Source organism: Triturus cristatus, chromosome 9, assembly GCF_964204655.1.
Source record: "Triturus cristatus chromosome 9, aTriCri1.1, whole genome shotgun sequence".
In the NCBI taxonomy this organism is placed as follows: Eukaryota; Metazoa; Chordata; class Amphibia; order Caudata; family Salamandridae; genus Triturus; species Triturus cristatus.
Window position 1 is genome coordinate 329,658,678 of NC_140592.1, and position 18,640 is coordinate 329,677,317.

The 18,640-nt window shown below is 40.3% G+C and overlaps 1 protein-coding gene across 5 annotated transcripts in view; it reads right to left on the minus strand.

Annotated features, from left to right (window-relative positions):
- LOC146797866 (RNA-binding protein 6-like) overlaps positions 1-18,640 on the minus strand; it is a 1,129,330-nt gene that overhangs the window by 452,622 nt on the left and 658,068 nt on the right. For all 5 annotated transcript variants that reach the window (XM_085625068.1, XM_085625070.1, XM_085625069.1 and 2 more), the window contains one exon: positions 7,052-7,126. In XM_085625068.1, coding sequence (XP_085481194.1) covers positions 7,052-7,126 — 75 coding nt within the window. The remainder of the gene's footprint in view (positions 1-7,051; positions 7,127-18,640) is intronic.

The following is an 18,640-nucleotide window of genomic DNA, read 5'->3' on the forward strand; positions in this document are numbered from 1 at the left end:
CCAGCTTTAAGAAGTATTTGTGTCTCATCTGCATATTCATGTGAGCTGAAATTCATTGATCATTGCAGGTTTTTCTCTATTTTAAATATGTTGTTAAAAAAAATCAAAATAGAGATGCTTTCACAAGAGAAACTATTTTTTGGTTTACACATATACTTACATGAAAGCAAGCTACCTTTCGTTATTATATACTGCACTCTGGTATTATCAACCCCTGCAATTTAGCGGACTCAGTTTCATGCAAGAACTTGTTGACACATGACAAGGGATACCGACATAGAACTTTTGGGCCAATCGCTTAACTGTCAACCTTGGGAATTAGACAGGGCAACTCAGTGGGTGTCATCCTCAGCTGCTATGTTGCATCATCAAAAAACACAAATGTACATATAAGCAGATAATGTTTATCTACCTGGAATGTGAGCTCAATCTTTAATTAGCTTAATCTATTATTATATCAGGCTACTGGTTTAGTAAAAATAAATATAAAAAGTGTCAAAACATTCTAAGACACGAAAAACAAACTTACTCTATCTACCACCACCAGGAGAGGAATTTGCCTCTCCCTTGGGCAGCTTCTATCTCCAAATACTAATATTGAGGATGGGAAGAAATATGTGCCATCTGTGAGGGCTGTACACTTTGGAAAGATCTGCTGAATGACACTCCCTTGCGGACGCTACGGTTAAAATGAGGATCCCAGAGGAATAACCTGAATGCACACAATAAAGAGGCCAAAAACCCCTGCATGTCAGGGAGGCTGCTTTTTAGCCAATGCGTAGCAGATCTTGATGCAGAGTACGATCCAGCAGGGTATGATCCTTTTCTTCCCTGACTTGCTTATTTTCACTTGAGCGAACTACACAAAGGGCTGATCGTCCGGCCAGTGTTTTCTGGTATGATCGATGTAAAAGCTCATTGCTCTTTTGGAGTCCAGGCGATGGAGTCTCCACTCCTCCTTAGAAGGGAGAACAAACTCTGGTAGAGTGATGGTTTGACCAACGTCACTCACTGACCACGTCAATGTTATGGAGACGAGGAATGATGCTGCAAGAGACAGCTGTGCAGCGGCTCAAATGAAGTGCATATCAAATATAAAAGGACCAGGTTAGAGTATCACTGCCGAAAGACGAAAGGAGATGGAGGAAACAGATGTTGTAGGCCTTACAAAATAGAATATCACAACAGGTGATTTGAACATTCAGGGCTGGTCTGGCAACACAAAAGGTCCAAAAGAGCCTAAAGGTACCCTTTAACTGTGCCCAGATTAAAGCCTGGCCTGGTGAGGGACAAAATAAACAACAAAACATCGGATAACTTAGCCTGGAGGGGGTCAATCTGGTGTGTGCCGTAGTTTGTCGCAACAACTAAGGAATTAAGGAATGCCTGGCTGTCAAAGATGACATCAACCACCTCAAGAGGAAGATCAAATGTGTTCATCTGTTGCCGGTCAATTTCTATGCATGAAGGTTGAGATTGCGAAATTCTGGGTACACAACACTACTCTGTTGCCATGACAGCAGGTCCTCCCAGAGCAGCCGCCTGATAGAATGCTCATGCACATGAGTTCTGGATACCATACTCTCCTTGCCCAGTGTGGTGCCACTAGGATGACTTGGGCCCGGTCAGTCCTGATCTTCTTCAGAACTCAGGGCAGAAGAGTTATCGGCGGAAAGCCATTCAGGAGTCTCGAGGTCCACTCTTTGTAAACTTACAATCTCTGTTATTGCCAGTTCCTTCATTAAACTAATTGAAATCTTCCGTTAGAAAGCAACATGCTGTAGGGTAAGTTATTAACAAGTTGCTAATGATTTCTTGCAGTTGTTTTCTAGCTATTTTCTTTTGACAAGATTGGGAATTTATATATTTATTAATAACAGAAACAACATTTTATTAAGTTCAGTTGTCAAACCAATTTTGAAGTATTAGCCCCAGTAATCAGGGCACCATTATCTCCAGTCAGTGAATTTCAAAGGTAAGGGTTGTTGATACATCTATGGCTAGAACTCCTTTGGTTGCCCTGTATCAGACACTTGTGCAGCAAGCAATTGGTATTCAGTGTACCTCATCAATGGGAAAGTTGTTTCCCTCCACGTTTCTTGAAAAAACAATTGATCAAAGCTTTGCCAAAATCTTTGTGTATTTTTGTCTGTGGTTTCCCAGGACAGAACCTCAACATTTCACAAATAGTAGTTCATACATACAAAGGTAACTGATTATCTACTTTCAATTCCATAAAGTTTCGAACAAACAACTCAAGTCTGCTTCCTGTTGGTTGTACAAGCTACTGGACTTACACTGTCTTCCGGTTGCAGGCTGACATGCTATTTTCAATCCTGGTTTCTCACTCTCTTTTAAGGCCCCCAAGTAGTTAGAGGATGATTTCGTTCTTGCCAACAGTTCATTTGACTGAGCGGAGGGTTTTACATATTCTGGATCTGGTAGCAAAACATCTGGGTAGAAAGAATTTTTATCTTCGACAATGCCTATTCCCCAGTGAATGGAAAAGCTTTCGTTGTGAACAGACTTGATTTGATATCTCAATCGCTCACCACATTAGTTAGGTTGCTTGATTTGTCTTAGCCTACAAGAGGCTGAAATGCACCAGTTACTATACGGGATGATGATATATGGTATGAATCAATTACTGCTCCCAGGGTTTGAGCAGGTTACCTCGGTTCAGAATATCAATGTTGCCCTTTGATTTGTGCTTAGCAAGTAATAGCAATTTGTTAGGAGTTAGAGACCTTTGATCTAAATACATTTCAAAAGACATACATTATTCAGGACTATTTTTGTGTTCCCAGGTTCTATGAGAATGTCGGGCTAGATGTGTTTACTCCGCCTATGTAGTAGAATGTTTCTGATGTATTGAAAGACTACCCAGATTTTGTTTGTTTAATAGTAATAATCTGAGTGATATTATCATCGTCTAGCGTTTGTATTATGAAATCAGTGTTGTGCCAGAGTTGTTTTTGTGAAGAGTTTAACTGTCTGATTTGTATCGTAGGCTACTTTGCCTTTTGGTCTTTGAGACTGGGAAAACTTTGGGACTTTGAAAAAGTAGCTTATTTTGGCTGTAGTCTCTTACTTAGAGAATGATTTCTCCACAACAGTTGTCTCTAGGGATCTAATTGGTTCATTTATCCTTGCTGTTATGCTCACGTCTGTTTGTTTCTCGAGTCTAATCATCCTGTTTATTGCTATGCAATCTTTTTTTTGGTGGAGGATTTCAAATTAGAAAAAAGTTGACTGATTCTGGCTTTGGGGATCTATTCGCTGTTGCCTTCTCTATTTTTATTGCGGGCTTTCCTCAATCTGTTTCCACCTGAGGTTTTATATGTGCTATTTATAATGTATGTTGTTCACTTTTTTAGGCTACATCACTATTCTCCAGGGACATAATATCCATAGGTGATTGAAGGTGGGTGGTATCTTCCATTTAGCTCCACTTTTGGGTCCCCTTTTCTCTGAAGACTTTCCTGCTCGTTATTGGAGTATGATGTTTTTGAATGGATTTTAATAAGGCTGTGTAAGCTGAAGGAATACTGCTCTTCGTGTCTGTGTTTTTTTGTTTGCACATATCCATAGGACCTTCAATATCTCCTGACTTTTCGTTAAAGGGATACTGTGGTTATAAATACCCCTGGCCTCATGCTCGTTTTAATATCTTTACTAAACAAATAGATGTTTAGGTGTGTAAATTAAATCAATAACATTTGAGTAAAAACCACTTTAACAACTAGGGTGGTTTTGGTGTTACCACTCTAGTTGGTAAAGTGGTTTTTACTGAAATGTTATTGATTACACACCCACACATCTATTTGTTTAATATTGTTGTTGAGGGCTAGTTTGGGTGGTGATATAGGCCCAACCCCTCTTTGTTCACACCATGTTAATATCTTGTCATTAAAACGATCTGCTCAGTCTTGTCCAAGCCAGTTATATAGTTATGTGTTCAGTTATGGGCCAACTTGTATACTGGTTTTCCAAGCCAGTTCTAGGAGTCTATAACTCCTACAATGCAAGGCATTTGGAAAGGACCAAGTTAGTTATGATGATCTCAATTGGCACTTAGCTGGCTTATATAGAATGAATATGCCTCTTAGAGATTTTGATAAAGTCTATGAATCTATTAGTCTATGAGCAGGTTGTGGAGCACAAAACCAACGGAGAACCGCAAGCCACATAAAAAACGCCGTCTCTGGGGAACCAAACCACTGCTTGTACCTCGTAACATGCCATCACGCCATCCCCCTACGATCAAGGTGCCCTTTGTTACTTGGGGTCACCTTCCTGCCCCCCAGGAACAAGGGGAACCCAAGCAATCTAGAGTACAGCAGAGGGAGGAATGGGGGCTCAGAAAAACAGTGTAGGGAGCAAGCAGTTGCCGACCTTCCCAGGGGTACAAGCACTGCCAGCCACTTACACTGCTTACATCTCTCGCTGTCAGCACTCAAAACAGTCGTACTGGCACTAGCGCTTTTTGCTGTGTCAACTTGAAATCAATTCTTAGATCTTTGAGCAGCAAGCAGTGTCCAGGCAGTGGCTCCAAGCAGTCTGAGATGGGTACAGTGGCATGGGCATCGGAGTCACTCAACCAGGCGCCTGCTGCTAGGAGTACGGGAGGCTGAAGTTTACTTTCACAGCAAAAAAACCCTAGCAGAGCGGTTTCCCAGTTCCTAACTTCTGGGCACTCCTAGGCAGTCGTCAAATCATAGGGTACTCTCTGCCAGCACCACTTCTGCCACACCTCTTCAGATGAATCCACACTCCATTTCTGGCATCGCTAGAAAGTATGCATCAGTGCGTTTTCCTAACATGCATACTATTTTAGCTACTCAAATGATGTCATAAAGGCACCTTAGGGTCACTGTTTGAATAAGAAATTGAAGACTCTGACGTTTTTCCTAGAGTATGGGCAAAACCTGTCAACTTGGTGAAAATCTGTAATAAACACGGGCCACTTTCCCTTGTTTGTATACTAATTCCAGGAGCTCTGAAGAACCTGAGATCCATGGAGGTATTGCAAGTGACCTCAGCTCTTTGCATCACTTTCTAAAATGAAAGCATAGATAATAAAAGTGTGTATATGGTGATGGCAAGCAATGCATCATAGACTGGCTGCTTGAATTAGTAACAGATGTGAACCTCTAACACGAGCCCACGTTTTTTTTATATCAGACAGCAGCATTAAGTGGGATTCAGTTGATGCAGCAGCAATCACACTTTGGTCTTTTACTGCATATCTATGAATGTAAGAACTCTGCTACTGTGTCGAAGATGATATATATACATGTGCCATTTCCATTTTTTGTGTGACCTGTAGTCTGTCATGTGGCGCCCATCCAAGTGTGGATTTCTTTCAATGGTGTCTCTTTACATCAAGCAATGTGACTCCAATTGACAGCATTGAGATCAAATCTTGAAGGGAAATGGCCAAAACCAATCCCTGCAGCAGAGGTAGGAGCCCATGTCAGCCATTTACAATCTTCAATCATCACCACCTTTTTAAGGTCAATGGCTGTGGCGATGACACTATTTAACTGCACATAATGCTGATCGTTCCTCAAAAAAGTAATTAAGGGGACATCTAAGGAATATATGCCCTGTCTTGAAGGCTCAAATATTTTAGCAGGTTCCTTCTTATTCTTTGTAGCAGAGTTCCAAGAATGGTTAAGGTTTACTCACCAACAGATTTACTTTGTTTACGTAACCTTTGTATATTACAACTATAGCTTCTCAATACTACTACTGACTTCAAGGATATAGAGCAGCATAGGCAGAAGACAAATGATCAAAATCCAAATTCTTGACAAAAGAGGTGGGTTTTCAAACATGTGTGTGGTCCATTTGAAATTTCACTTTAAGGGTAACAGGAAAAGCTAAAGCGTTCCAGAGAGTAGAGACTTGAGAGCGCAAAGTGTTCCCCTAAGCAGTTTATATCTCGAAGGGAGTAGCAGAAGACTGTTTGTGAAGATGACTAAACATCTGTTTGGGTGCTATAGGTTCAGCAATTTGGTCATGTACTCTAGTATACTGTGTTGGATGGCTCTGTGGACAAAGAAAAGAATAATAATAGATACTGTGCACTGCTGTTACAGAATGAAGTTAAAATACTCCCCTGTGCAAATTAATTAGCTTTTTCAAAAATGCCATTTAGGTTAAAGATATTTCACACTAATTCCAAAGATAACAAAACACCCCCATCATCTTATAAGACATTTAGTCATTCAGGGTTTTCCTAAACGTGATTGCGTATATCAATCAGTGAACCTTTGGCAGTAAGCAAAGAGGAAATGTGCATTTCATTTAAAAAATAGCATTGAACAAATGTAGTTTTAGATAGACGATGTCAAAAGTGGTGTCATGGCCTTGTGTGTATAAAGCAGCATCATTTATGTTTTTTAGTTAGACAATATAGAAACCATAATGTAAACATGCCCTTTGCTTTCCAACATGAAAATAGGACCAGCACAAAGCTTAACGTGGACAGTTTGGAAGCCGAAATAGCACTATATCTTCTACTGGGCTCACAAGAAATTTACACAGCAATATGTGCTTTACTGGAGCATGTAGGTACTAGTAATGTTTACCTTGCAGCTACAAAATGAAGAGAGACCAATCTTCTCTGAGGATGATTTATTTTATAAGCTTTCTAGTAAGCGCAATAGGTAGAACTAAAATTCTAAAGGCACTTACCACTTTTATATGCCTAGCATGCTTATAAAGTACAACATAATTAAAGAAGGTCACCAAAGCATACGTCAACATCTCAGATAGGCTTATAAATCCAATGACTTACTTTCTCCATTCTATATTAGCGAACTTATGCAAATCAGTGGGAATTGCGCTAGGGCATTCTGAAATCACTTGGCATTGGACACTCAGAAGACTTACATATAGAACTTAAAGGGAACCTTGTTAGATGCACCTAAAGGAAAAAAGTGGGTGGTAACACAAATGTTCCTGGGACCATCACACATTATCTGATGAATAAACAAACCAATTGGTTTTAGTGCTATAAACTGAAAAAATATCACACACTTACCTTTTCACAAAACCAGTCAGTAGGGTCGGGTACATATGTCAAAGAAACCTTACTTCCACCAATAAGCATCGAACCCTGTTGAGAAAATGGAAATATTGACTAACACAATCTAACAATTTGAATAAAATGTTTAAATAGGACGTCAAATTATACCTAGGAAACGAACACTGCATTTTCTCTGATATGCAAATGTATACAATAAAATTTTATTCCACCTTGTAAACATTTTTAGGGGGCTTAGGCTAAAATCTAATAAACAAAACAAATGAGGGGAATTAATACAATGTCTGCCACCAGAATCTTGAAATGAAATAAAAGTAGACATCCTGATACTCTGTTGTAATAGATGCTACCTTTGTCACAGAATGCACACATGTGGAACAACGCCTACATGACTAAAATGTAATTAATCAGCCTGACAGATTTTTAAGTTAGCAGAAGACACATGGAGGTAATTACAGTAAAATTGTTGATATAATGTACCACAATCTTCTGCTTCAGTGTCCATCAGCCCATAAATATAGCGCCTACAAGGGAACTTGGTTTAAATCCATCAATGTATTCCTGAGTCGGAATACTTATATGGATGCTCTTATGAATAATACATATTGCATGTAACAATGTAATTTAAGTGAGAACGTCCAGGGCGCTTAATAAAATCTAATTTAAAGCAAGCATTGGCATAGCCAATGGGTCTCGCTTTTGGGAACTTATAAGTATTTAGTTATGCAGCACAATATCCTTGGTGCAACAACATTAATTGTTGCATGGATAAACACTTATACGGCCCCAAAGGCGAGACCTATTGGCTATGCCAATGCTTTTTTTTTTTTTAAAGGACAAGGACAACCAGTGCTATCGGGCTCCGGCTGCCACTTAGAGGTAGAGAGAGAGGTGTGTAGAGAGAGAGAGAGGTGTGTAGAGAGAGGTGTGTAGAGAGAGAGAGGTGGGTAGAGAGAGAGAGGTGGGTAGAGAGAGAGAGGTGTGTAGAGAGAGGTGTGTAGAGAAAGAGAGGTGGGTAGAGAGAGAGGTGTAGAGAGAGGGGTGTAGAGAGAGGGGTGTAGAGAGAGGGGTGTAGAGAGAGGGGTGTAGAGAGAGGGGTGTAGAGAGAGGGGTGTAGAGAGAGGGGTGTAGAGAGAGGGGTGTAGAGAGAGGGGTGTAGAGAGAGGGGTGTAGAGAGAAGGGGGAAAGAGAGATAGGTGTAGAGAGAGAGGTGTGGATAGGTAGAGAGAGGTAGAGAGAGAGGTAGAGAGAGAGGTAGGTAGAGAGTGAGAGGTAGAGAGAGGTAAAACGAACATAAAACCTGGAGCCCTAATTGTAAACCACAAAGTCAGTTTCCATAGGGACTTACGTAAACATGTTTTGAATTTGTTTACAGTAATTTAGAAACTGCAAATTTTTTAGATTCTTTTAACACTAAACTTTTTAAATGTATTCTATATAGAACCTATTTCAGCAGGAGAAACAAAAGGCTAGAGATCTTGCAAGGCTTTGGGCGAAGAGTGTTCATGTGACCATTGTAGTAAGGAATAAGTCTCTATGAGCTTCCTGGTTTTAGACAATCTGAGGCCATTAAAAGCCCTTTACAAAACCCCAAACTAAAATAAAATAAAACATTAAATAAAATTTAGAAACTGGGACTTAATCTTCCTCCCTCTACCAGGTTATGAAACTCCTTAGTAATTTATGAAGTACTTATTATTAATGCACCCATGATTACTGTTTTTGCTGATTTGTTTTTACCGATACAGTCAGAACACCACCTGTTTCTCTGTATGTATTTATTTTTAAATAGTGGAAAGAAATTGAAAATGAGCCTTCTTTTGGGTTATTTTCAATGCGGTAAGTCATCACTGCGAGACCAAAGGCTGTGTCCACTGTCAGAGAAGGGACTTAAAAAGGTTTTCTTGTGAAGCTTTACACAGCTGCAGACATACATATGTTTACACTACAATGCTAATTTTTGTATACCAGTGATGCACCGTGTATGGCTTCTTATAACACTAAAGCCCAACGGGTACCCTCGGGCAAAGGTGTCATCATGAGTTAAATAGAAGTGGAAATATACTAACTGCAGCTTTGCTTTTTCAGAAAACATAAAATAACTATGGATAAATGCACGTAAAACATTTAACAATAAATAGGGATAAATGCAGACGGAAAAGTTTAAAGAGTAAATTCCTTAAAACCGTGAATCCTATTAATAATGTACGATGGGGGTGTTTTGTTCTATTTTATGTATGAAGAACAAGGGAACCCCTCACAAATGTGACCTGGGGTAGAAGATAGTTCAAAAGGACAATGGTCTGGTGAGGTCAGAGATCCTCATGTAGCGGAGCTACAGTTATTGATTTAAGAAAACAATTCAATGGTATTGGTGATATGTAGAACTCAATTAGAAAACGTATGCAAGGACACAAGAGAGTAGAGGAAGGCATCACATTTTATTCAACATCATAAAATGGAGTCGTTTCCATTCCTACCATTTTTTTCATTTTGCGAAAGTGTATATTGTATATACAGTGCTCACACATACAAAAGTGAGGGTGCGTGAAGTGAAGTGCTTAGTGACAATAAAAACATTTCATCGCATTGACAAGCAGATCAAAGGAACCCAATTGGTTTAAGTAATTTAAAGGGAACTTTGAAATTGAGGTCGATGGCGTTTCGATCTTAGTGAGTCAAGATCATATTCAGGACAAGGTAAGTGCGAGCACGTAAGATCTAAATTGGGGGAAAAAAGGTTAATTACTGATGTGTCCTAAATATGCATTAATTAACACCAAGGGGTTGTGCGTGTTGATAATAGCACAATGAAGGCGTGTAAGGAGGAGGCAACATCAAGGCAGTTAATGTGATGTTGAGTTAGTCGAGTGAATGCCAATTGGAACGGTTAATTTATACAAGGAAGGATGGTGGTGCCGCCGTTACTAGTTCATGAAGTATTGGTGTGTCCAATACCAGACGTGAGTGCAGCTGGTAGTAAGAAACCAATTGGGTTCCTTTGATCTGCTTGTCAATGCGATGAAATGTTTTTATTGTCACTAAGCACTTCACTTCACGCACCCTCACTTTTGTATGTGTGAGCACTGTATATACAATATACACTTTCGCAAAATGAAAAAATGGTAGGAATGGAAGCGACTCCATTTTATGATGTTGAATAAAATGTGATGCCTTCCTCTACTCTCTTGTGTCCTTGCATACGTTTTCTAATTGAGTTCTACATATCACCAATACCATTGAATTGTTTTCTTAAATCAATAACTGTAGCTCCACTACATGAGGATCTCTGACCTCACCAGACCATTGTCCTTTTGAACTTTGTTCTATTTTATAACTGTAAACAACTTCTTATAATGGTGAAAAGAAATGAATGCGCAGAGCGCTTCGTGTAGTGTTCATTCCTATAAAGATACTCAGTAGACAACCAGAAATTGTTAATCAGGGATGAAATCGCTCAAGCTTTAAGAAGCTATTCAGAGGGGCTCTGGCGGGAAAAACCGAAGGAGGCCAGCAGCAGGACTGCTTCCTCCCTGGAGCGCGAGAGAAGCTGCAATCACTTTCAATATGTTTGACAAATCCTGTACTGTTCCCTTTCTTTGCCATGTACCTGCCAGTTGCTGATTTTTGTTTGTTCTCACGACAGTGGCAAACGGGAATAACTCCCATGGCGTGGTTGTAAACGCTGCGAGTGGCAGCTGCGCTTTTACTTCATTCCTGTGTTGCTTCCATAATAGGAGTTTCTACGAGTTAAGAGATATTGTGCCTCACACTTCGAATTCCCGGTGTTATTGTAGAAAGATAAAGAAATAAGCATTGGCGGTGCCGCGAAAGTAATCGCGGCTGTAAGGGTGCCGGCAAGATGGCGCCTGCAAGCAAGCTCTAGGTCACCACCAAATGTGTGTGGTAGCATTTTCTGAAGCCCATTTACAAAAAGTCTCGCCAGAGCAGCGCATGCGCTGGCTCAGGCGAGACCTAAAAACACTATCTAAGAGATGTGTGCTGGAAGAAGCACAGACCAACAGACCTGCAGTCAACTTTGGTAGATTAAATAACAATGGAGTGAGTGTGAGGAATTAAGTCGATGCTGTAACATTAGAAACTGCAGTAGTTGGGACGAAACCAGGCTTCTCTAACGAGTAGTTCGTGAGTTACTGATAGCTCTTCAGCTACTTATAAGTAGCTCTCCTGCGTGAAGTCCAGCCTACTAAATCAGAAGATTGTACTTGGCTGAACTGATATATTTGTACCAAAATTGAAGAGTGTGTATACGAGATGAAAATGTGTGTATTTTGAGAACTTATAACCCTATGTTTGAAGAAAAATGGTTGAATTTCCAAAATATATTTAAAGCTCAAATTTGATTGATAAATCATGTGGAATTGGAAAGACTTATTTTTTAGGTGCCAAGAGTATTGCAGCTATGGCTGTTATGTGATACCCATACAAAGGCATTCCAAATTGAGAAATACTTTTTACTTCACTGTGACAACCCTGCCTGGTGCACTAAGGTGAGCACTACTGCTAAGCTTGCATAGAGGGGCCAATAATGTCATTTTTTTTAATGTGGTCATAATTACAACACTAATAGTACTGGTAGCTAGGGTGGTTTTCATTGATTATAAGTAGCTCCTAATGAAGAAAAGGTTGGCGACCCCTGCTATACACAATTAAACCTCATAAAAAAAGCCTACAAATGCAATTTCTTTCGGTCTACAGACAAGACTGTTTCATCAATATACATTTTTTGAAAACGTTTTAGCACCTGAATTACTGTTTGAGAAACCAGCAGAAACACAAAGGACTCCGAGGTCTCACTGATGTATACCCACTCTGTATCTTTCAGAAGAGGAGAGGGGACACATGTATATGAGCAAAACAGAGTAAGAGATAGAGAAAAGGCGTGCATTTTACAGACCTTAGATTTCTTTAGATTTTGATTACTGATAGTACTGTTACAAATTAAAAGGGGGGTGTACGAAGGGAAACAGACGAACGTCCAACCCTACCACGGTACAGTCAAGGGAACAACGGATATCAAAGGTGAGTTTTTAACTAAGCCAGTCTGTTATCATACTCTAACGTTTTCATTGATAAAAGATGTCGTCTCAATTCCAACCGAATATCAGGTTATCTTCAAACGACCCGTGAGATTTACTACAGGTGTCAAAAGTCTATTCCAATAACTTATAGGACATATTCGGTCTGCATGGGAAGAGGAAGCACCTGCTTCTAGGCCATGACGAATCTCCTACTTCTCCCAGTCCTTGCAAAGTTCTAAATATTTAAGAATAATAGTGAAGACAACTTACAGAATTCCGAGGGATTTAATGGAATCCACAGCCCAATAACTGAAACAGTATTTGTGACCACTCACTAAAAATTGCCTATTCCACATTATAAAATCTCCCACCTGATAGCCATAGGCTTTAGAGAAAAAAAGCAATTTATGATCCGTTTTGTGCGATGTGATATATATTTAACTTCCTTAAGTATTTAGCTCCTCTGTTATCAAAGACACGTTGACTTGTACAATATGTTTAAACGTCTGAAACTGACATCATCTATCTAAAACACAGCATACGTACCCCTGCATATATCCTATAAAGCAACCAAAATACACCTCTCACAGCTCTCATCCTGAAACACTACAAGGTAGGAATAGATTTATCTGGCAAACTATCTGGAATTATCTTCAAAACGATTTAATGGGTCAATACGTTAAAGTCCATCTATTAACTTCTGGTAATTTCTCATACACGAAGGTATGAACACAACAAATGTAGTGAAGATATGTTGTAGCACAGTATATTGATCACATGAGCTACAGCAGTTCAGTATTAGGATATCAGTAATTTTCAATGGTTGCTTCGGACCCTAAGGACCAGACACTGAATTCAGTTGAAACGGACAAAGAATTGTTCACTTTTAAAACACAGAGAATTACTCCACTGAACTTCAAAAGATGACTCAATCGGCATTTGTACCTAATGCTTGAATCATTAGGCTTCTTGTCTTTATAAAAACGAATATACATTACCATAACACTAATGAGTAAAAAGCCACATTACACTTGCAATAAGTAATCAAGGCACTAATCCAGAAAACTCGAAAACACAATGCACATATTAAGTCTTTAAACATTAAAAATTGGAAAAATGCAAAGTGCAACTATACTATTACTCTCTTTTACACTATTGAAGTAAATACAATCTGGAAGAAATGAATAATAAAAACTTGTCAGGTGATGATGCCCTAAGCTGGCCACAATTACCCATGTACTTCTGTTGTGGTTCATCCATCAGCCAACCTTACTTTACTGTCACTCACACCACACGTGTCAAAAAGGAAGAAAGAGGTGTGTCCAGTGGCCAGATGATTGCATTTACCTTCTCCCTTCATTTCACCAGACACTGTCTCACAGCTGTTAGATATATAGTTTGCACATGTTGCTGTGAAACAGTCTTATTGGATAATGTATGCTGTAAAGGAACAGTCTTTCAAATAATACTACTCTTAAGTTTCTACACCCTAGTCAATTAGAGGGTCATGTTGAGATAATCAAATCACGAATCATGGTCGAAATGGACTGCTAAAATGTCATTCCCTACTAATAATGAAAATAGAAAGTTTCTGGGAGGAAATCTTCAGAAGAGCAAGAGGATACGTTCTCATGTAAATGAGAATAAGCAAGGGTCCCGGGATCTAAAAGAATGCATTGAAATGGAGGACCAAAGGAGAAAACAGGGCACACCAATTAAGTCATGTTTTGTAAGGGGAGCACCTTCCAAAGCACTTCCTTTCCCACCCTCTCATGCTGTGTGCGCAAGTGTGGCTAGGGTCTGGGCCAAAATTGCAGTTAGCATGAAAGGGCCTGGGACTCAAACTCCTGCTTCTACGTTGTTCTCATCAGACCTCGTCGGAGTAGGTAAAATATGGTCCTTTAAAAAGGGTGTGCAGTTTCTGCTCAGGTTTCCAACTTTGATTGGTCTCCCACTACTTAACCTCTCATTTAAGAATTAACTATACAACAGTGCGCGCTACCCTAATTACTGTAAACTTACACTTGATTAACAGTGCTTCCAGGGCTCATGCTCCTGTATTGCTTCTACATGGATCTCACAGTTCGTATACACTGGTTGCTTAACAGTGGCTACAAACAACGAGCCTCTGTTACTTCTGGGTGTACTCCATATAAAATGATTGAAATTGGCTCCGGCTGTCCACATGCTGTGCACTCCATGATGGGTATAATGTTAGGATTCTGATCACTACTAAAATCATAGCTTTTGGCAGCTGTCTCCGTTCTCACCCTCTCCAAAACACATCATGGATATGTATGAGAAGTGTGCTTTTAAAATCTCACACACCTCAACTAATATTTTCTCACATAGGCCAACTGCAACTAGCACTCTGTCAAACATGAATTTTGCACCGGGAACCGGAGGTAAAACTAATTGCCTTGTGGTATCGTCTGGGGGTAAGAAACACTATAAAAATGCCAGAAAACAATACTGCAACGTGATCTACAACGTCCTACTGACAAATCTCACTGACTGGCTGCAATCTACACAAAACAATGGAGTAGGTATGGAACTCAATTAGAATAATCAGGATTACAACAAATCAGCCTTGCTGTACTCCAGTGACTCCCGCTTGGTGGGGGGGGGGCGGTTGATCAGGTGCCAATTTAAAGTTCTACACAGGGGCGGAGGAATTGGGGTGTGAGAGTAACTCACCATTGTAAAAACAGAGAATACAATAACAATTGTTTAAATATGAAGGCAATGTATGGCAGTGATACAACTTGCATACAAGTAGTTAAGTAATGTCCAGACAAGCTAATAGCTTGAAAACAGCAAGAAAAACCCACACATTTTTTTTGATCTGGAGCATATTAACAGCGCTAGAGGTGATGTCCATAATTTTCCTAAAATATGAAACTTGGTCTGCTGGTGTCAATTCGTCTTTATATCATTACAAGATTTTCTTAATTTTGATAGGGTATGTTCCATTTGTTTAATCCTTTTTAGGTCTCGCCTGTCCCAGCGCATGCGCTGGTATGGCGAGACTTTTTGTGAGGGCAAAAAACAAATGCTACCATGGCCGGCCTAGAGCTACAGTGCATGTGCGCGCGCCGCGCTTGATCGCGATCACTTTCGCGGCCGCACGGCCGCTTTGATGTTTGATCGCGATGGCTATCACTTGCACTTTCCCGGCGGCACGGCCGCTTTGATGTTCTCCGTGAGGCAATGCAAAACATCTACTCTGTAAGGTCTCTTACGCTACTTGTTTTAACTTGTCGTTTGTTTGCTTTCGTCTATCACAAAACCTGTTTGTTGTTTATTCTTTCTACATTCTCTATCCATATATTTCTTCAGTCCTTACCTTTCTCCAACTTCTTTTGTTTTCCCATTTGTATCATTTTCTCATTCACAATTTGTTTTTGTTTGCCAGTCTCTTTCCTCATTTCCCTTACTTTCAGTAGCTCACACACATCTTCAAACCCTAACTTTCTTTAACTTATTTTTGCATTTCCAACATTTTATCACTCTTTCTTTGGCTTTGTCTCTTTCCTACTTTCCCTTTCTGAATATCTCGCCTAGTTCTCTTCTTCGCTCGTCTGTCTTTTTGTCTATTTCCATCTGACTCACTTCAGGCCTTGTTCGTTTACTGTCTTGTCCCATCCACTCATATTTCCTCTCTCTTAGAGTATGTTTTATCTCACTATCTCTTCCCAATTACTCTGTGCGCCCCATCACTCCATAAGTTATGTTGTTTTGGCTCCTCCATTAACTTTGAGCTGTAATTGGAGTTTGATTTTGGACTGGCACACACAAGACTAATGGGTGCCTGGAAGGGTGAATGTGACTGATTCTGTCTCAGCCCCTTCGGCCTTACAGAGTCGTCGGATTGTCATCAAGGCCAGTGCACCTCTGGTACATCTCAGCCAGCTCTACGGGTACCATCTGTAGAGTACAGTTCAATGAAACCCAATAATGCGGGGTGTGTTGAGAACGGCGATCCACCGCGCCCAAGCACCCTAGTCATTCCAGCTCCTTGGATCCATTCCCTTTCTGTTAGATCTCCTCGCCTCCTCATCTGCTCTGGGCACCGCCTCGCAGATCCATCCCGGCCCAGCTGGAGTGAATCAGCGAGCAGAGGCTGCCAAGAGCTCGCTCTGATGTGCCGGATCGCTCCCTTCCCCCTCTCCTACAGCAAGGCAAGTCCACATCATGCCTGCTACAGTGTGCTTAATGTGTTTGTGATTAAAAGAACATGCTGGGGCAGGGAGAGCCGGTGCGCGTGGAGCTCACCAGTGAAAGGCAGCGGCCCGCGGGCAGGGACGGCGGCACATCCGAACTGAGGGTTCCAGTATTCGGCTCTATGGACACCCAAGTTCCCCTCTTACCGAGGGCTCTTATTGCCCGTGTCTCCAGGGGTCAGCACCCATACATTCTCAGGTTTTGTCTTCTCGGATTGCCCCGCCAACCCCCTTTCCTATGTTCATGCGCCTGTCTTAGCTGTAACGGGGAAATTATATGATGTGACCAGAATCACAGGCTGTAGACCCGGCACCGAGACTCAAGCCTGGCTCCACAGTTCTCAAAAGCTCTATCGTATTACCTCATCTTCTCCAGTTTTGTTTCCGATATTGGTGATAATTCTGCTTTTCAGGAGCAGTGCAGTTGTGCTACCGTGTGCTTTGCCTGTGACCCGCCCTACGGCCACCAATATAAAAACAGAAAGTCAAGGTACTGCCCGACAACCATCTTTAACACTCATATAAGCATTAGAACATTTAGAAGCATGATTTGTAGCTCGAGAAGCATGTGTTGCTCACCAAACAGCTTAGCACTCTGAGACTTGTAGTTTAGTATGAAAACAATAACGTGAATGCGAAGCCAGGTCTCGCCTTTGGGACCTTATAAGTGTTTAGCCATGCAACAGTTAATGTTGTTGCACCAAGGATATTGTGCTGGATAACTAAACACTTATAAGGTCCCAAAGGCGAGACATATTGGCTATGCCAATGCTTTTTTTAATTTGTAATAGTTTTTTCCAATTGTTACTGCATAACAGCACTGTTCTCTGTAGGTCATTTTTTGGTGTTAGTGGCATAAATCCCACCATTCAACTAATAATTCAAAGAATAAAACATTCCACTATATAAAAACAGTGTTCGTTTTTTAGCTAAAAGGAAACTGTAAACTAAATAATGTGATTCTTTTGCTATACAAAACATTAATCTAAAATACTTTCAGGCTATTAATACTTCGGCTTGGAAATTACCCATGATCTTATGGGATATGTGGAGTATGATGAGGCGCCCACATGTTCTACCAGGATGTGCTGTTAGGGGTCCGAGGCCTTGCATGTTCGAGTGCAAACTACTTTCTTGAGTAAGTATGAAAAACAATGGCGTAGAATGTATGCCCCCACAGTCTGTTTAACAGACTGTGGCAGTCAAAAGATGGCTTATGCACAAAGACTGACAACACAGGTAAATAAAGTTTACAAAATAAATTGGCTCAAACGATTAAAAATGATCAGTTAATCATAAAACCTTTATCAAGATTACAAAATAGTGCACTTTTATATCCCCACCGATAGGAACCCTTAGCAACAAACAAACAAAAATGTTCGGAAGGATTAACAACTTTATTGTGCATCTATATCCTTTTGAAAAGTAATCTGTATAGTGGGAATCTGTATAGTGGGAATCCAAAATAATCAAAAACAGAACCTGGAATATTTCCATAACATTACTGTTGGAAATTAACCCTTCTGCAGAGTCAACACCGGATTTCTTTTTGCTAAAGCCTATTTTTGCCTTCTATAGAACTCTGTGCTTTTTACACCTGCTAACCAGTTGCAAGGTACTTGTGATCTACTTTTCAACGTGGTAAAATTGCCATACTCCTGATTGCCATATTTAACGTACCTATAAGTCCCTTGTACATGGTACCAAGGTGTACCCAAAGCATGCAAGTTATATGTCACAAGTGGACAGGGGGGCAACTAGACCCAAACTTTGTGGGTGGCTAACAGTTCAACCAATGGAGAAGCGGCTAATACTTTAAGCAATGGGGTGAAGCCGTCCTTGGAGCCAGTACAAGAAAAGCGATAAATTGTGCTTCTCAAACATATTGGTCAAACCCGATACAAATACAACAAACTTGTTTTAGGGCATTTGAACATGTTTATAGGCTACGTACATGCATTAGGTGATTTGACAATATTTAATAGGCTACTGACAGAGATCTTTCAAAAAGAGAATGAGTAATTTGACAACTAAAAACAGCTTCAACCGATTTCAATACAAATCATTTTAGAACCAGTTTTCGAAAAACTGTTTTTTTCTAATGTTCCAAAATTTTCCATGAAATTACAATAGGCTCATAAAATATTTATTGCATCTTCAGAGTGGCGCTGCTGCCCGATAGCTGATCAAAAGTACGTTTTCACCCTGCTCAACGGAAAGCTGCCTCATATGCTTGTTTGAGGCCACAAACATTTACAGGACTAAGAATACTGATCTCTGTAGGTTAAGGCACCTAAGACACAGAATTGATTCCCAATTAA